This window comes from Euleptes europaea, chromosome 5 (assembly GCF_029931775.1).
Source record: "Euleptes europaea isolate rEulEur1 chromosome 5, rEulEur1.hap1, whole genome shotgun sequence".
NCBI lineage: Eukaryota > Metazoa > Chordata > Lepidosauria > Squamata > Sphaerodactylidae > Euleptes > Euleptes europaea.
The window spans coordinates 3,728,586-3,748,664 of NC_079316.1; the positions used below are offsets into that span (position 1 = coordinate 3,728,586).

The following is a 20,079-nucleotide window of genomic DNA, read 5'->3' on the forward strand; positions in this document are numbered from 1 at the left end:
TTCTTGCCACGCACACTTTGGCCACTGCAATCCGGGCCACCACACACCACAAGCAAAGAGCAGGCCATGCCACGGGAAGTCCTTGCAGAGCAAACATCTCAGCCTCTCAAGAGAGCCAACCCACGGAGGACTTCTGCTTGGCCGGCTTCCACACTCCATGCGTCAAACACACAGACGTGTCCCTCCGCACAACCGGGCATTCTCCCAGCTGCCCCACACGGACAGGGCTATTATCATTACTATCTACAAAGTTAGAAGAAGAAGAGTTGGTTTTTCTATGCCGACTTTCTCTGAGGAAGAATCAAACCGGCTTACAATCACTGGGTGACTAGCCCAAGGTCACCCAGCTGGCTTCGTGTGTAGGAGTGGGGAAACCAACCCAGTTCACCAGATTAGCCTCCGCCGCTCATGGGGAGGAGTGGGGAATCAAACCCGGTTCTCCAGATCAGAGTCCACCGCTCCAAACCACCGCTCTTAACCACTACAGTACGCTGGCTCCCAGTTAGTATGTCTGCAACAAGGCAGTGTGGTTGGGCTCCACAGCCCTTTCCAGAGACTATCAGAGCCCCGTGAGGGATGAAATTGGGTGGGGGAGGGAAACTGGAGATCATCGGCTGGGCCTGAACATGGAGAAACTGTCGTGCACTAACTGGGCTTCGTCTGGCATTGTCTATTTGAGCAGGCATTGGCTCTGCTGCTCTTTTAAGCTGGAAAGAGCAGGGATCGGGACCTTCTGCCCACCAAGCAGGTACTCCACCGCCAGACTGGACCTCCAAGTCCATCAAGGGCACCCAGAAGCCGGGCTGTTTTCAGCAGGGGTGCCAAATTACAGATACAGGGCCTCTCTAAAAATGGCAGGAAGGAGAAGTTGGTTTTTATATGCCGATTTTCTCTACCTATTAAGGAGAATCAAACCGGTTTACAATCTCTTTCCCTTCCCCTCCCCACAACAGACACCTTGTGGGATGGGTGGGGCTGAGAAAGCTCTAAGAGAACTGTGATTAGCCCAAGGTCACCCAGCAGGGTGTAGGAGTGGGGAAACTAATCCGGTTCACCAGATTAGAGTCCGTCGCTCATGTGGAGGAGTGGGGAATCAAACCCGGTTCTCCAGATCAGAGTCCACCGCTGTTAACCACTACACCACGCTGGCTAAAATACCCCTACGTGCTGGCTTAGAGAGGAAGCTGTTGCCAGGCTTAGAAAGCACAGGGATTTCAGGGAAGGAGAGCAGGGTGACGGGGAGTTTTTTTCATCAGGCTAAGAGCCCAACCCTGACCTCTCCCTGAAACGTTTAGCCACGTGGTCTGTGGTTGCCCTTCTCCCCCCTGCCAGCAGTAGCCAACGATATGGAGTAGGGAAATGCTCACTGGGATGAGGGGGCCTTTGTAAATGTTACAGAGAGGAGGAGGAAGCTGACATGGGGCTGTCATTCATGGCAGCAACCCCGTGTCGGGCGTAACATCCAGGTCCGTCCTATCATATAGAGGATAGCGCCGAGTTGTTTTCTGTTCCCCCAGAAGGTCGGACCAGAACCAGCGGGTTGAAATTAAATCAAAAGAGTTTCTGTCTAGACGTTAGGAAGAATTTTCTAACAGAGCGGTTCCTCAGTGGAACAGGCTTCCTCGGGAGGTGGTGGGCTCTCCTTCCTTGGAGGTTTTTAAGAAGAGGTTAGATGGCCATCTGTCAGCAATGCTGATTCTATGATCGTAAGCAGATGATGAGAAGGAGGGCATCTTGGCCATCTTCTGGGCATGGAGTAGGGGTCACTGGGAGAGGTAGTTGTGAATTTCTTGCATTGTGCAGGGGGTTGGACTAGATGACTCTGATGGTCCCTTCCAACTCTATGATTCTATGCCTAACACCCATCTTGCTTATAATTAGTTCAAAATGAAGGATGAGGATTCTCCATTGGGGGGCAGCAGAGATCTAGCAAAAACATGTCTTTGGTGGCTGTCCTCCACGGGCTCCCCCCCCCCCCGCATTATTCATGCATCGTTAACACGCTATAAATGCTCGGCTGTATTTGGAGCAGTGGACTTTTCTTTAATGGGCCTTACTGTGCAACAAAATTAGGATGAAAACGCTCTTTTACAATGTGATTTCCTAGGAGGGAAGAAGAAGAGTTGGTTTTTATATGCCGACTTTCTGTACCACTTAAGGGAGAATCAAACCGGCTTACACTCACCTTCCCTTCCCCTCCCTATGACAGACACCCTGTGAGGTGGGTGGGGCTGAGAGAACTGTGACTAGCCCAAGGTCACCCAGCTGGCCTTATGTGTAAGAGTGGGGAAACAAATCTAGTTCACCAGATTAGCCTCCGCCGCTCATGGGGAGGATTGGGGAATCAATCCCGGTTCTCCAGAGTCCACTGCTCCAAACCACCGCTCTTAACCACTACACCACGCTGGCTCTCCCCCAGTAGGCTAGAGGGGACCTATGAGTTAGGAGAAAATATCCACTGTCTCAAAAATGCTCAGGAGAGGATTAAGCTGATTAGCGAGTCTATTCACAGCTTTCTGTCCTTGGAAGTCTGTAGGGATTTCTGTTTGCGGACTGAGCGTCAGGGCGAGACCTTCATGCAGTCCCTGGAGTCTCTGTGAGCAGGGGTCAGGCAGAACAGGCAGGCAGGGAGGGAATTCACAGCACACCCCCAGGTACCTGTCAAGAGAGGACCTAAAAGAGAGCAGAGAGGGCAGGCGCCGGGGGCAAGACGGCCCGGAGAGCGGCCCCACTTACTCTTGGAAAGGATGGAGGGCTGAGGCGGCCGGGGCGGAGGCTCCCCTGCAGGAAAGAGAGAAACTGGTCATTTATGCATGGGTGTTTTACCTGAGGTTCGCTGCTCGCTGGACCCACACCTTCCTGTTGGGAATCTATGCACCAGCAGTCTCCAAGCTCAAATCAAGTCCCCGCCCCTTTAAATGCTGCTTTGGAATTGGCTTACTTTGTAGAGCTTACTGCGAGAGAAAAATCCCCCCCAAAAAAACCCAACTGCTGCATAAAAAAACCAAAACAAAAAGACAAAAAAATGGAGCGATCTGAAAAGGGGGGAGAAATCCAAGCCTCGGATTTAAAAAGCCTTTCTTCTGTGATTGGCTGTGAGAGATGCCAATCTTCCTGTGGCCCGTGCTTTGCCTTCTGCATGGAGACTTCAGCTGGGCTGAGCTCAGGGCAGATGGAAGAGTCTGGTTAACAGAGGAACAGGAAGATCCAGGATTTGTGAGGGATGGCAGCAAGGTCATCTTTAATGGACGGAAAACCTATGCATAACTCCAAGGAACAACTTGGAAGGCTTCAAGAGGGGAGTGGATATGTTCATGGAGGAGAGGCGTATTCATGGCTACTAGTAAAACCGGATACTAGTCATGCTGCATACCTATTCTCTCCAGGATCAGAGGAGCATGCCTATTATATTAGGTGCTGTGGAACACAGGCAGGATGCTGCTGCAGTCAGTCGTCTTGTTTGTGGGCTTCCTAGAAGCACATGGTTGGCCACTGTGGGAACAAACTGCTGGACTTGATGGGCCTTGGTCTGATCCAGCATGGCCTTTCTTATGTTCTTATGAACATCCAAGACAGACCGTGGGCAAACGTGAAAGTACCCATGCGTAAATGACCACAGAGAACCCACAGGACGAGACAAAGAACACCATTTTAGTAAGCAATGTGCACAGGGCAGAGACTGTATGTGAGAAAGAGAGAGTGGGAGCCAGGTGACGTGGCAACAGAGGTGAGGAAATGACATTCTAGACATCTTGGGAGCATTTTCTGCGGCACATGCACAGAGTTCAGTGCACAATACAGCCTTCTGGACCCCTTAAAAGTATTCCTTTTGGGAAGGAAAAAAACCCCTTTTCCTGCCCCCAAAGTTTGAATGCTATCAGCTGCGGAGACGTACATATCCGCACTCCTGACCTAGTCTCACAGGCTGAGCACACGCAGTAAGGTTACTATTTCTTGCAAATCATCAGGGTATGTGTGTGCGGTAGGTGTCCGGTGCACTCATTTGGTGCAACCAACCCTAGCCAACCCTAGCACAGGCCAATGTGCCCTTTGCATGGACCTCCTGCTTACGGCCAAGACCAGAGTAACACAAGGCAGGCCCAGAAAACTACCAATAATGTGCACACAAGGGAGGCAACAAAAGGTCAAATTGGAAAGGAAAACAGCGACGATGTGTCACCCTTTGGGCTGTCTGCTTCCTCCGCACTGGGAACCGAGCAAACTTATTTGCCAATCTGCCCCAGTGATTGTGGACTGAAACTTAACTCTGATTATCAGTGGTTAGATCTCGTGAGCTACCTAGGAAGCTTACAGTGCAATCCTAAAGAGAGTTACTCCAGTCTAAGCCCACTGAAATGAATAGGCTTAAACTGGAGTAACTCTCCTTAGGATTGCACTGTAAGTCACTGGTCTGGACAGGAGGAATGCAAGAGACTTTAACCTTTTCACTGCTGCACTGTTTTTGCACAGTGAAAGCAGGCTTGTTTCCTTTTTGTAGGCCTTTGAAGAAAGGAGACAGCAATAGACAACCCTTCTTATTTTCCTTTAAGAAGAAGAAGAGTTGGGGCTGAGAGAGTGTGACTAGCCCAAGGTCACCCAGCTGGCTTCATGTGGAGGAGTGGGGAAACCAACCCAGTTCACCAGATCAGCCTCCACCGCTCATGTGAAGGACTGGGGAATCGAACCCAGTTCTCTCGATCAGAATCCACCGCTCCAAACCACCGCTCTTAACCACTACACCACGCTGGCTCTCAAAAGGCTAATAATGGTGCGGGAGGGGAAGAGAAGTTCTGGTTCCAAAGAGAAAAACTATGTGGGGATGGAAGGGTTAAGAGTGGCTTGGATCTCAACTGGAACCCTGCTTGGCTGTAATTTGCCGACGCACTCTCAGCCTAACCTGCCCCACAGGGTTGTTGTGAGGATAAAATGGAGGTGAGGGAAAAAATGTAAGCCGCTTTGGGCCCCATCTGAAACTGGTTCCTCAATTTTTGCAGATCAGGAGATAAAAACAAAGGCCACCTATCTGTAGGGTTGCCAACCTCCAGGTAGTAGCTGGAGATCTCCCACTATTACAACTGATCTCCAGCTGACGGAGATCAATTCTCCTGGAGAAAATGGCTACTTTGGTCATTGGGCTCTACGGCACTGAAGTCCCTCCCCTCCCCAAACCCCACCCTCCTCGGGCTCTGCCCCCAAAATCTACCGCCAGTGGCGAAGAGGGACCTGGCATCCCTACCTATCTGGTAAGGGAAGTGGGAGACCAAAAGCCCAAGTGGTTAACCCAAAGTCAGCAAAAAGCCCCAATAAAAGACAGATGCTTAAGGGCTTAACCGGTCTAAAAAGTCACAGGCCACAGAATAATTCTTACGCACCCCCAGGCTTTCTTTTGTACCACTGGTGTTGCTGCAGAGTGGCTAACAGAAACTCTAACACTCAACAGAGGACAGTACGAAGAATGACAAAGCAATGCAGGCTGGCACTTGTAGTCCACTCCTGTAGTTTACCCCAGGCAAAAGGCAGTTCAGGTGAGGGGAATGGGGGAAGAAGTGGTTCATGGGAGGCGCGTCTTACTTTTTGACCTTCCTGGAAGCTGCGTGGGCCTGGCTGCGTTCAAGTCCACGCCTAGGATGTCTGGAGGGTCCATAGGATTTCCCAGGTACAGCCTGCAGGGAGGAACAGAAATAAAGACGGCGTGATCACCTCCCTCCGGGCACGCTCTCACCCCCGTCTCCCCTTCCTAGGGCTTATTTATTAAATCACTGCAAATGCATATGAAGTGGTTTTCTAATTGCAATTTATGACTAATGGAAGGGTGTCATTTTTTCTTCTGGTTGAAAAATAATATACATGTATAATTAATTTCTGGCTAGAACTTATAGTAGTCATGGTAGCTGGATTAATTCTAGCATTAATTATGAAGTGCGATATGAACAATTCTGTTTGAGGGGGAATACAATGTTATAGAATGTAGTATTATTATGATCTAGCTATAGGTAGGTAGGTAGGTAGGTAGGTAGGTAGGTAGGTAGGTAGGTAGGTAGGTAGATAGATAGATAGATAGATAGATAGATAGATAGATAGATAGATAGATAGATAGATAGATAGATAGAAAGAAAGAAGAGTTGGTTTTTATATGCCAACTTTCTCTACCACTTAAGGAAGAATCAAACCAGCTTACAACCCCCTTCCCTTGCCCTCCCCACAACAGACACCCTGTGAGGTAGGTGGGGCTGAGAAAGCTGTGACTAGCCCAAAGTCACCCAGCTGGCTTCGTGTGGAGGAGTGGGGAAACCAACCCAGTTCACCAGATTAGCCTCCACCGCTCATGTGCAGGAGTGGGGAATCAAACCCGGTTCTCTGGATCAGACTGCACTGCTCCAAACCACCGCTCTTTACCACTACACCACGCTGGCTTTCATATATTTTAGATATGTAGCCAAGAAAGTGGTTTACCACATGTGTTGATGTTATGTGTCTGATGTTTGAAATTTAAAAAAAGTAATAATAAAAAAGATCACTGCCAATGCAGTGTTTGCCCCCAAAGGTTCACAAATCTCTGAATCATCCCCAGCCGATGAGTCATCTAGAAAAACAGGCAGCAGTTGGCGTGATACAGCCACTTGGGGTAAAGCGCATCGTTGTAGCTGTCTGGGGGAATCTCCCACGTTACACCCAGGCCCATGAAAGCCCAATTTCAGCCACTTTTATACCCCGCCCCACGCTGCCCGATGTTCCTCGGGACATTCTCCAGGTCTGGCCAAAGAGCGTGTGGAATAGAATTGCCAACCTCCAGGTACTAGCTGGAGATCTCCTGCTATTGCAACTGATCTCCAGCCGATAGAGATCAGTTCCCCTGGAGAAAATGGCCGCTTTGGCAATTGGACTCTATGGCATTGAAGTCCCTCCCCTCCACAAACCCTACCCTTCTCAGGATCAGCCCCAAAAACCTCCCACCAGTGGTGAAGAGGGACCTGGCAACCCTAGTGTGGAACCCAGGAGCTCCAGTTTCAACCCTAGCACGACCGCTGCAGGGGAGCAGGAAGAGCCGGGCAGGATGCGATGCCCGCACAAGGCGAGGGCAGGATTTGGCACACGGGATGGGCTGCTCGGGAACACGCTGGCCTCGCACTGCCTGTACCCGCTGTGCCCACACACAACAGGAGGGTGACGACAGACACGGCAGATGCGTCTGCAGCAGGAGAAATGCCAGGGCTTGTTGCCGATCTACTGGAAGAATGTCATCACCTCGGCAGGTCACGAATTGGCCTGCCGTCACACTGGGGTTCAGGTAAGGTTGCCAACTCCAGATGGTGGCTGGATATCTCCCGGAATCACAACTGGTCTCCAGTGGTTCAGTTCCCCTGGAGAAAATGGCTACTTTGGAAGGTGGACTCTATGGCATTATATCCTGCTCCCCTCCCCAAACCCCACCCTCCCCAGGTTCCACCCCCCAAAATCTCCAGGTACTTCCCAGGCTGAAAGAGCTGTGACTAGCCCAAGGTCACCCAGCTGGCTTCATGTGGAGGAGTGGGGAAACAAATCCAGTTCACCAGATTAGCCTCCGCCGCTCATGTGGGGAAATCAAACCCAGTTCTCCAGATCAGAGTCCACTGCTTCAAACCACTGCTCTTAAGCACTACACCTTGCTGGCTCCCAAAGCTCCCTTTGTGAGATACAAGCAGGAATGGCCCATTCCTACATGTATCTGACGAAGGGAGCTTTGATTCTCGAAAGCGTATACCACGAAAATCTTGTTGCTCCCGAAGGTGCTGGTGCAATCGAGTCTAGCTCTTCACAATTATTAAGATTTCTTTTAAATTGCTTTTAAAAAGAAGAGTGAGATTCTCGGCATGCTTGGCTATGTGTGTTTTCTACGCACCAGCCCAAACACAGGGCATGTTCAGTTGCGTCCCTAGGCACTGGGCACTTGGGACTGGCCCCCTCCCTCCCCAAAACTCATTCTCAGACGTTAATCAAGTAAGAAGGGGAGTCGGTCATCTAAAAATGCCAGCTGCAGGCCCACTGTGCTTGGCATATGAGTCTTTCCAAGGGCTCCACCCATCATAGAATCATAGAGTTGGAAGGGACCACCAGGGTCATCTAGTCCAACTCCCTGCACAATGCACAACTACCTCCCCTCCACACACCCAGTGACCCCCTACTCCATGCCCAGGAGATGGCCAAGGTGCCCTCTCTCTCATGAACTGCCTAAGGTCATAGAATCTGCCTTGCTGACAGATGGCCATCTAACCTCTTCTTAAAAACCTCCGGGGAAGGAGAGCTCACCACCTCCCGAGGAACCGCTCTGTTAGAAAATTCTTCCTAATGTCTAGACGGAAACTCTTTTGATTTAATTTCAACCCGTTGGTTCTGGTCCAGCCTTCTTGGGCAACAGAAAACAACTCGGCACCCTCCTCTCTGTGACAGCTCTTCAAGTACTTGAAGATGGTTATCATATCCCCTCTCAGTCTTCTCCTCTTCAGGCTAAACACACCCAGCTCCTTCAACCTTTCCTCATAGGACTTGGTCTCCAGACCCCTCACCATCTTTGTTGCCCTCCTCTGGACACGTTCCAGCTTGTCTACATCCTTCTTAAATTGTGGTGCCCAAAACTGAACACAATACTCTAGGTGAGGTCTAAGCAGAGCAGAGTAAAGCGATACCATCACTTTGCGTGATCTGGACACTATACTTCTGTTGATGCAGCCCAAGATCGCATTTTCCTTTTTAGCAACCAAAAAAAGGTAGAAGAGAGGAGCTCAGGCCCTACAGCATCTCCCAAGAACACCAGGCTGAGAACTGCAAGGGAGCTGGAGAGAAAGCAGGAGAGATTTAGAAAGCCCCCGGAGCTCTTACTCGTCGATCTTATCGGGGAAGCCCCAACTCTGGTGGGGGTTGGTGTCTCCATGGCCGGTGTGGATGAAGCTGTTCTTCAGCGGCTGGCTGATGTCGTGGGCCGACAGCCCCGCCACCGAGGTCACCGTGTTGCGCGGGAACTGCCCCACTTTCAGGGTCCGCTTATTCTGACCCCGCCACCAATAGTTCTCAGCCCTAGGGGGGGAAAACAGGCTGGGTTACGAGGAGTGAAGGAGGCAGAACAATGGTTTGCATGCTTCCAAGAGGGGCCCCCAAAGGTCTGCAAACAGTGGCATGAATGATAGGGTGGCCAACCTTCAGGTGGGGGCTGGAGAGCTCCCAGAACCACAAATGATCTCCAGTCTACATAGATCACCTATTTGTTTGTTTGTTTATTTAAAACATTTATTCCACTTCTCCTGAAGAAAATGGTTGCCCGAGAAGGTGGACTGTATGAAGAAGAAGAAGAGTTGGCTTTTATATGCCGACTTTCTCTACCACTTAAGGAAGAATCAAACCGGCTTACAATCACCTTCCCTTCCCCTCCCCACAACAGACACCCTGTGAGGTAGGTGGGGCCGAGAGAGCTCTAAGAGAGCTGTGACTAGCCCAAGGTCACCCAGCTGGCTTCATGGATAGGAGTGGGGAAACCAACCCGGTTCACCAGATTAGCCTCCCCCGTTCATGTGGAGGAGTGGGGGAATCAAACCCGGTTCTCCAGATTAGAGTCCACCGCTCCAAACCACCACTCTTAACCACTACGCCACGCTGGTGGTGTATTCCACTTCTCCTGAAGTGGTTTATTCCACTTCTCCTGAAGAAAATGACTGCCCAAGAAGGTGGGCTGTATGGCACCTACCGAGGTCCCTCCCCTCCCTAAACCCCACCCTAAACCCCTCCCTAAACCCCACCCTCCCAGGTTCTACCTTCAAATCTCCAGGTATTTCCGAACCCGGACTTGGCAACCCCTAGTGAATGAAAGAGGCCGTGCTCGACTCCCCGGGGAGCCAGACTGTGTCCGGGTTTGCCCGTGGATACGACAAGGCTGCTTACCCGGCACATAACTTCTGTAGCATGTTTAATTACGCTCAAGAGTTAACAGACAATATTTATTTATTTATTTAAAATGTTTATTTGCCACCTTCCTTCTGGAGCTCACAGTGGTTTACAGCATGGATAAAATATATAAAATAAAATACATAAAAACCAAAATTTAAAATCATACGACTGCTGGCAAACTTAACCAAATGCGGTCCTAATTAAAACCATTTTCAGCTGCCTCCTGAAGACTGAAATTGAGGGGACCAGGAACACCTCCCCAGGAGGGCTGTTTCATAATTGTGGGGCTGCCACCGAAAAGGCCCTCTCTTGTGTACCCACCAAGCAAGCTTCTTTGATTGATGGTTGCAGCAAAAATTTAGGTAGAAAAGAAACCGGTCAGGCTACGCTAAGGGGGAAGCGGGAAAAGGCTTGCTAAAGGATAGAAGAAGGGAAGAGCTCTGGCTGAACAGAGGGATATTTGAAGCTACTGCGGAGCTCGCTGGGAGACCTTGGGACAGTTGCTCTCTGTCACTCAGCCTAGCATACCTCACAGGGTTATTGTGAAGACAAAATGGGAAGAAGAAGAACCACATATAACAGCGTGAGCTCCTTGGAGGGAGGAGGAGATAAAAAAACATGACAGAGGGGCAATCTGGCAACCAATATCCTTTTCTTCTTTTTAATTTTTCTCCCACCACTGCCAGATGGGTGGCCTCTCCCAAATTTCATCCTTTATTCATCTGAAAACAAGGAATTAAATTGGTAGAACGTCTGGCGAAAGTCCCCTCTTTGGAATGTGAGAATTTGACTGAAACCTTCCTCCTCCAGTTTCTGGTATTCAGAGGTATTCTCCCTTTGAACATAGGCCATGTATGCATGAGAGGTTTTGCCTAGGATTTGCCGCTCTCTAAACTCTGCATGGGGGCTTATTTTTGAGTTTTGAGAATTTGGATGGGGGAAATGTGCATCTAGAGATCCAAGGCAAAACCTCCCATGCATAAATGGCCAGATTGGTTTTTTGCACACCCTCTATGAATCCATCTTAGTCATCCCTTCATCCTGTGGAAGTTAATTCAACAGGATGCTCTCTGATGGAAGAAACCCTTCCTTTTGTCTGTCCTGAATCTACTCCGCGCCAATTTCATTGGGTACCTCTGAATTCTACTACAGGTTGAGTATCCCTTGTTTGGACATCCAATATCCTGACTGATCCGAAAACCGGACCTTTCAAGCCAGCATGCAGGAAGATCTGAGCTGCTCGGCCTCTCTGGACTTCCAAGAGGCTGGGTGACGCGGATCTGACTCGCATCTTCGCCGCCTGGACTCTTCGAAGTCTGATGGGATAGTTACACCTTTGCTTTCTGATGGCTCAATGTACACAAAATTATTAAAATATCGTTTAAAATTACATTCAGGCTATGTATATAAAGTATATATAAAACATAAATGAATTTGGGTCCCATCCCCAAGATATCTCATTATGTACATGCAAAAATTCCAAAATATTCCAAAATACGGAAAGATCCAGAAAACAGACCACTTCTGGTCCCAAGCAGTCTGGATAAGGGATACTCAACCTGTACTAGAAAAGGAAGAAGAGACTTCTCTGTCTATTTTTCTACGCCCTACACACAAACCTGTAAACATCAATCATGTCCCGTTTAGCCACCTTTTCTCTAAGCTAAAAAGACACACATTTATTTCGCTTTTCCTCAAAGGGATCACCTGATGTGCCCACTTGTTGAACACATGAAGCTGCCTTATACTGAATCAGACCCTGGGTCCATCAAAGTCAGTATTGTCTACTCAGACTGGCAGCGGCTCTCCAGGGTCTCAGGCAGGAGTCTTTCACATCACCTACTTGCCTGGTCCCAGGGATTGAACCTGGGACCTTCTGCATGCCAAGCAGATGTTTTACCACTGACTTCAAGTCACAGCTGACTTGTGGAGACCCAGCACGGTTTTCAAGGCAAGATGTCAACATTACCATTCTCTGCCCCTTTTCTACCCCTCCCCTCAATACTTCAAGGCACCATCAGCCACAGGGAACAACCATCCCCCCCACCAACTCCTCACAGATCAGAGGACACAATCTGGGCCACAACTTCCAATAAGCAGAGGGCAGGAGCATCACAAGAGATGAGTCGAGCGAGGAAGCCAAGGCGTACCGTGCAGGGATACGAACTCCACACCTCCGTCTCCGTGGCTCCGGCTAACATGATCTTGAGGTGTGTGAGGAAATTCTTCCCCAACCGCAAACATGGTGATCAGTCACCCACTGAGTCATCCCATGAAACGACTGGGTTCAAGAACATGATATCCAACCTCTGGCCTTGAAGAGTGGAATTTCCTGATGTCTCAGAACGGGGCGGACCGGCCCTTTCGCTTGCCAGGAAAGTTCACAGCGTGCCTTGGAGGGGGGCATGTCAGCCAAGAGCAAGTCAAGCTGAGCTGCGGCCATGCTGGCGGCACTGTGGGGGCCGCTCGGGTCGGATCTGGCCGGCAACAGCTGGCACCGGATGATCCGTCAGCTCCGCCAGCACTGCTGCAGGAGGGGAAGATGGCCTTGTCTACGCCTGTCACTATCACTGCTGCTGGGTAAGTCCAAGCTGAGCTGCCCAAGTGGAGGGCACTCAGCTCGGCTCGCTACTGGAGGAGGAGGAGGAGGAGGAGGAGGAGGAGGAGGAGGAGGAGGAGAAGGAGAAGAAGAAGAGGAGGAGGAGGAGGAGCTGGTTTTATATGCTGACTTTCTCTACCACTTAAGGAAGAATCAAACCGGCTTACAGTCACCTTCCCTTCCCCTCCCCACAAGAGCCACCCTGTGAGGTAGGTGGGGCTGAGAGAGCTCTAAGAGAGCTGTGACTAGCCCAAGGTCACCCAGCTGGCTTCATGGGTAGGAGTGGGGAAACTAACTGGGTTCACCAGATTAGCGTCTGCCGCTCATGTGGAGGAGTGGGGGAATCAAACCCGGTTCTCCAGATCAGCGTCCACCACTCCAAACCACCGCTCTTTAACCACTACACCATGCTGGCTCTTAACAGCTGATTGGATCTCATTCAGTGACTTAAGTGGGAAGGCAGAGGGGTGGAAGCAGAAGAACTAAAGGCCTATGCAAGAAAAGGCTTTGAAGACATCAACGCAGATCTGTAAGGATTCTAAAAATGGCAATTTCTTCAGGCCAGGTGCTGGAGAGAGAGGTATTCTGCTGTTTTGGACTCTTTTCTTCACCCACTGGCTTCAGTCTCCTGGGAACTTTTCCTTTGCAAACCCCAATGACGTTGACTTTGGCAGGAGCTCAAAGGAGACACAGCCACTAGATCCTGGGCGTGATAACTGTTCTGCACCTCTCAGTTCTTACTTCCACTGTTCCTTCCAGTGTGAGAACCAGCATGGTGTAGTGGTTAAGAGCGGTGGTTTGGAGCAGTGGACTGATCTGGAGAACTCGGTTTGACTCCCCCACTCCTCCACATGAGCGGCGGAGGCTAATCTGGTGAACTGGATTTGGTTCCCCACTCCTACACATGAAGCCAGCTGGGTGACCATGGGCTAGTCACACTCTCTCAGCCCCACCTACCTCAGGGGGTGTCTGTTGTGGGGACAGGAAGAGAAGGTGATTGCAAGCCGGTTTGATTCTTCCTTAAGTGGTAGAGAAAGCTGGCATATAAAAACCAACTCTCTTTCTTCCCACAAGCTTATATTTTGTTGACATAAGAATGTAAGAAGCAACCTGCTGGATCAAACCAGTGGTCCATCTAGTCCAGCATCCCAACTCACACAATGGCCAACCTCTGGAGGTCGAGCAACAGGGCATAGAGGCCGATCTCTTCCCCTGACGTTTCCCCCTGGCACTAGGATTCAGAGGTTGACAGCTTCTGAATGTGGAGATTCTCTTCACTCACCATGGCCAGCAGCCACTGATAGATCCATCCTCTATTAATCTGTCTAATCCTCTTTTAAAGCTATTCATGCCTGTGGCCGTCCCTCTATCCTCTGGCGGCGAATTCCACATTTTAATGACTTGCTGTGTAAAGAAATGTTTCCTTTTGTCCGTTCCAATTCTACTGCCCATCAGCTCCATTAGATGCTCTTGAGTTTTAGTATTTTGGGAAAGGGAGGAAAAGTTCTCTTTGTCAACTGCCTGTGCGTAATTTTATAAACCTCTCTCGTGGCCCCCTGAAGTCGTCTCTTCTCTAAACTGAAAAGTCCCAGACTCTTCAGCCTTTCCTCACAGGGAAGGGGCTCCAATCCCCTAGTTCACCTGTTTGCCCTCTTCTGTACTGTCTTCAGCTCTGTGGTGTCCTTTTGGAGATATGGTGACTAGAACTGCACACAGTATTCCAAATGAGGCCCCACCAGAGATCTATATGACCTTCTCCTTCTCTGAGCCCTCACCAACATAGAACACTACAAAGTACAGCTACCCCCTGCCCAATTCATCTGTCCATTTCCCTGTACCAGGCAAAGTTTGTTTCGAACCACCCAAGCCTCCCCTGACTTCTTCCTTCCTTATTCTGCAAGCTGAAGCAGTCTTCCAACAACGGGCTCAGTCTCATCTGTTCTGACCAGCAGTGACCTTCTGAGATCAGCGGCAAGGTGAATATCCAGACTGGATATTCCTTAACTGGAGATGCCAAGATCGGAACCTGGGACCTTTGGCCTGCAACACAGATGTTGTGGCTTGGTGGTAGTGCATCTGCTTGGCATGCAGAAGGTCCCAGGTTCATTCTCTGACACCTCCAGTTAAAGAATCTGGCAGAAGGTTATGTGGAAGACCTCCACCTGAGACCCTGCAGAGCAGCTGCCAGTCTGAGTAGACAATACTGACCTTGATGGACTGAGGATCTGCTTCAGTAGAAGGCAGCTTCATGTGTGTACCACTGAGCCATGACTTCTTTACGCTTACATTTCCAGTCTAACACAGACGATGGTCGGGGCCACGTCACTTCTAACCTTCGAACCTCCCCTGGCACACTGCCCCTGACCAAAAGCCTGGTTTTAAAATCAGAACTTCCTTGCAAAATCCATAAGGATTTTCAGTGTTGTCAAGTGACGTCTCCATAGGAGAGAAATGTGGTTGGAGACGCAGCCGCCCCTGTAATCGTCCTGACCCATTTTGGACCAACCAGGCAGGGCACAGCCCACTAACAGTGGGCTGCCTGCTGTTTTTGCTGCATGCCTGGGATGACAGAAATGGGACGTTTGTGTGCGGTTGTGTGATGTGATTCAGCTCTTGTCAAGGCACAATTCAAGAGTTGCCGTGTACACGTTGTGCAGGTTTGCCTCATGCACCGCGCGGCTCTTTTGTTTTCAAGCATGCAACACAACTTTTAATGACTGGGAAAAAGAGCCCACGGGTTAAGAGCCAGCGTGGTGTAGTGGTTAAGGGCGGCGGTTGAGAGCAGTGGATTCTAATCTGGAGAACTGGGTTTGATTCCCTACATCAGTGGCGGACGCTAATCTGGTGAACCGGATTGGTTTCCCCACTCCTCCACATTAAGTCTGCTTGGTGACCTTGGGCCAGTCACAGCTCTCTTAGCACTCTCTCAGCTCCATCTACCTCACGGGGTGTCTGTGGTGGGGAGGGGAAGAGAAGGTGATTGTAAGCCGGTTTGATTTTTCCTTAAGTAGTAGAGAAAGTCGGCAAATAAAAACCAACTCTTCTTCTTAAGATTTTAATGGCGAAGGCTAAGGACTCCAAGGCTCTTCAGCCAGGTGCCGCTGGAGGGTTTGAAACTTTGCACTCAGGACGGAGGAGGAGGCGGCTCCACTCCAACCAGCAATCCCCCCCCCCACTCACCACTGAGTAATAAGTTGGCACAGAAAAGAGACTCATCCAGAAGGTAAACAGGAAAAGGGCAGAGCCCGGCCTGGTGCGAATGACTCACTGGGTAACTTCAGGAGACAGCCTTCCTCAAGCCGGCAGAATTACAGACCGGAGCACCTGCTGGGGAAACCAGCACCAGCACGGTCCCCCAGGGAACTTCACCTGCATATTTTACTCTGCACGGCCCTTAGTCCCATGATCCTGACTGTTATCTAGGGCTAGATTCGAGTCCAGTAGCACCTTAGAAACCAACCAGCTTTCCAGGGAATAAACTTTTGAGAGTCAAAGCTCATTCCCCAAAAATCTTGTTGGTCTCTAAGCTGCTACTGTTAAATTGTCATAGTTGAACTGTGGAACTCCCTGCCCCAGGATGTGGTGATGGCTGCCAACTTGGAAGGCTTTAAGAGGGCAGTGGACATGTTCGTGGGGATAGGGCTACTAATCAAAATGAATACTAGTCATGATTGGTTTGATCCAGCATGGCTTTTCTTATGTTCCTATGTACTGGACTAGAATCTGTTCTACTGCCGACCAACACGGCTACCCTCTGAAGTCAGTAGCACCTCAGAGACCAACATGATTTTTGGGGTATAAGCTTTCAATTTATGGGGAAGAAGCTTTAAAGAGTCAAAACTCCCTTTGGAGCTTATACAACAGACTCAAATCTGGGTCTTCTAATGCAGATCAACACGGCTGCCCACTCGATTCTCAGAACCTATACCTTGAAAATCTTGTTGGCCTCTAAGGTACTACTGCACCCCAACTGAGATATTCTACTGGAGACCAGCATGGATCTAGACGGTTTTGCTTGGCCATTCCCACAGTCATCATCCTCTGTCCTAATAGACAGAGTTAGTCCCGTGTGGAAACGCGGAGCCAGGTCCTATGCAAAGATCTCAGGCAATGCCCACCCACCCCAAACGTGGCTACGAGGGGGAAGTAAAACACGCACTGCTGCAACTGCATGGATCAGCGACAGAGGCAAGTGGAGGACTGAAGCAGGGGCTGATACGTTTGAGTGAGCTTCCCGGTCACCACTGTCGTGCGGGTTCTTACGTGACCCCTGCCGGGTGTCTATCGCCACGGGTCTGCACCACACGGAGGGCTTTATATCACCTAGAGTGTAGCTCACAGCCCAGCTTAATGCTCTTCAACCCGAAGATTTTTACTAAACTTAGTTCTCTAATGAATCTTCATCCTCCCTTTTTTCAAGGCAGATAGTTCCACAAACTCTCCGGGCAATACAGATAACTGAAACCCTTTGCGCTTCGGTTTCTCCTTCCCTTGGGGAGGCTGACAGTCAGTTGGGCGCTCTCTTATTTACCGCAGACGAGAAGTGATTCCAGATAACCCTAAAAGCAGGAGCTTTTTTATCTTCACAACAACCCTGTAAGATAGGTTAGGCTGAGAGGCTGAGACTGGTCACCCAGTGCATCGGGTAACCCAGCACATTTCCGCAGGAGAGTGGGGACTCGAACCTGGGTCTCGCAGTCCAACACTCGAACCACTACACCATACTGGCTGTCTAACTGTGAACAACTGAATCTGACCTACACAGAGTCAGACCCTCAGTCTATCAAGGTCCGTGTCATCTACTCCAGCTTCTCTCCAGGACCTCAGTTCGAGGCCTTTTGCATCATCTACTTCTGGGAATTTTAACTGGAGGTGCCGGGGACAGAACCCAGGACCTTCTGCATGCCAAGCAGGTGCTCCATCATGGAGCCACGGCCTCCTCCCCTAGCTCCCCTGCATTCTCTACTCACCACAGCTGCATGGATGGGAGCCACGGGCGCAGCATCCCTCCCTTCCTTTCCAGTCCCCCAAGTCTGACCACCGAAATCTCTCTAGTCTCTCTCCAATAACTTTCCACCCTTGTATGGATGACTCATGAACATGGTCTTGGACCTGGACTCAGCCGACCACGGCCTTACCCATAGGCGAATGGCCGTATTGGAGGCGAATGCTCTAGCAGCGAAGATCACTATGTCCAAGGAGGCATCTGCCTTTAGCACTCGAGACAGGCCCTTGGCTATTTTTTTTTTTAATCTGTGGTGGGTAGAAGCTGAGTGAGCTTCTTTATCCAGGCATTTGAAGCCTAGCCATGAGTGCTATAGTGGTATTGGCCTGAATAGACAGTGCAGCTGCCTCATGCACCTTTCTGGAAAGAAATTCCATTTTCCTATCGAGCTGATCTTTAATAAAGCCCACTCCATCCTCCGCCAGGAAGTCAGAGGATTGAAGGGCAGAGATAGGAGCATCTACCACAGGCAATTCCAACATATCCATTGCATATGAGGCCATATCATATAGTTTCTTGGCATTGCCAGAGAACTCTTTATTATGTAGGGGTTTGTCCCATTCAGCTCTAATAACTTTCTCAAAGTATTCTGGTAAGGGGACCTTAATAGTCTGGGCTTCCATTGTGGGAAATATTCCTTGGAACCTTTACATCTGAATTTAGACTTAGATTTCTCAGGTGCTTCAGCTTCATCAGATAGGTCTAAAGCAAAAAGTGCCTTGGCCAAAAGAGGCTGGAAATCATCAGAACAGCACAGCCGAGGCTGCTGTTCCTGAACAATGGGGAGTTCTTCGTCTGAAACGAACTCTCCCTCCTTATTGTCAGCGCCAGAATCCCTATCCACAGGGCAGGTTTCATTTCTCTGCTCTTGGTAGGTTTCATTTCTTTGCTCTTGGATATTTGGCACTGCTTTCATAGCTGCCTTAGTGGGCCACTGTCTAGAGTGGGCACTTTGGCTGTAGCCAGGCTCCTCCTGCATGGGTTCAGATATGGCTGAGGACCCAGGGGAAGGTCCAACTATATGAGAACCCTTGAAGAAGTGGCTGAAGGAGTCTTTGAGAAGGGTAACCCTGCTGGAAGGGTAGGATAAGAGATTGGAGCCTCTGAAAATGTCTTTCCATGGAGCCCTCTATCATATTATATACCTGTTCAAACGTGGGGTTCTTGGGGGATCCCCCTTCCTCAGAAGGGGGGTTACTTTACCCTCTGTAGGTATCCTGGGCTCCAGCAGAGGATCCGGCGGGGACCTTAGAGGTCGAAGCGGAACTCTGCTTAAGCTGGCGCTTGCGGCTGCTGCCTTTTTCCCCGCCATGAGACTTGTTTTTCTTCAGCGATTTTCCAGCCGAAGTAGATGGCGGCGGCGGCTTTCCGGTCTCCCTCTCCGACAGTCCGCCAGGGCGGTTAACGGCGGGATCCGATTTTAAGGCCAATTCTTGATCTGCATCGGAAAGGAGCTCGATGTCCTCTGATGCAGCTTCTCCAGCAGCCATTTCGTTTGCCGCCTCTTTCCCATGGCTTAGCTGTTCTCCCGCGGCTCAGCTGATAGTCGGCAGAGCCGGGAGCTTAAATTTAAAAAGCGATTGGATACGACAAGGTAAGGAAAACGATCTATATTCTAACCTAATTTCACTAGACCTAGGCAGCAGCTATGGCTGCAACGCTCTCACCCCAGCGAAGGCAGGAGAAGAACTGGAAGGGGAGGTGTTCCTCGCCAGGAGACAGGAAGTTTTTAGTTTAGTCCTGCCTACCCCTAGCAATGGGTGAGAAACACCCAAAGATCAAGATGCCCTTCCTTCAGAGCGGGAACAGCTGCCTCTGCTACTCTGCAGTCCACCTTCCAAGACACAGGCTGTTTATGCTTGGTAATTAGCAGCACGTTCCAAGCTGAAGTGCCCCACATATTTTTTTGAGTTCTTCACGCTGAACCGTCATTCCAGAAGTCACTGCGAAGCCGGCACATACCTGCTTTGCATTTTTAAGAGCCCCTTTAACGCAACCTTTTTTATTTTCTCCGTCCCCGCCTCAAAGCATCCACTCAAGGAAGCATGAAGAATCACAGCCAAGGGTTAGCTATGCAAACAATGATTGCTAATTGCTATGCAAACGAAGGAACAAAAGAGCACGCAAGTGGGGGGGCTGGAATTTTTTTGACTTTCTCCTCTTGCATTGGGACAGTGAATAGGCATTTTAAAGATCAGATTTAAAAAAGGAGCTTTGAGCGAGTATCAAAATCGACCCTGCATAAATGGCCACAGTGTCTGCTTCTTAGTCAGACAAAGGCCAAGAGCACCCAGGGATGGTCTTGGGAAAGAGGGGCATCAAGTGATAAATGTGGGGGTTTGGCTTTGGAGGGGGGTTCTTGCAGTATTTTTTTAAAGAAGCATTTGTGATAGGGAAGACGGCTTTCCCCGCACCTTTGACTTCTCTGGATTCCTTGTAGAGATGGGGACAATGCTTGCCGATTTCACAAAGGCTTCTTTAAAAAAACAAGCGGGGAGGGGGGCAGATTAAGTTGAGGCTGCAGAGCCGGGACCACACATCCTCCTCCACCACATCATAG

At 49.9% G+C, this 20,079-nt stretch overlaps 1 protein-coding gene across 1 annotated transcript in view; it reads right to left on the reverse strand.

The window, feature by feature from the left end:
* The window catches only part of TNK2 (tyrosine kinase non receptor 2), a 60,878-nt gene that overhangs the window by 10,826 nt on the left and 29,973 nt on the right, over positions 1 to 20,079 (reverse strand). The window contains exons 10-12 of the mRNA XM_056849900.1: positions 8,857 to 9,051; positions 5,572 to 5,663; positions 2,737 to 2,781 (exon numbers count right to left, since the gene is read on the reverse strand). Of these exons, the coding sequence (XP_056705878.1) occupies positions 2,737 to 2,781; positions 5,572 to 5,663; positions 8,857 to 9,051 (332 nt within the window). The remainder of the gene's footprint in view (positions 1 to 2,736; positions 2,782 to 5,571; positions 5,664 to 8,856; positions 9,052 to 20,079) is intronic.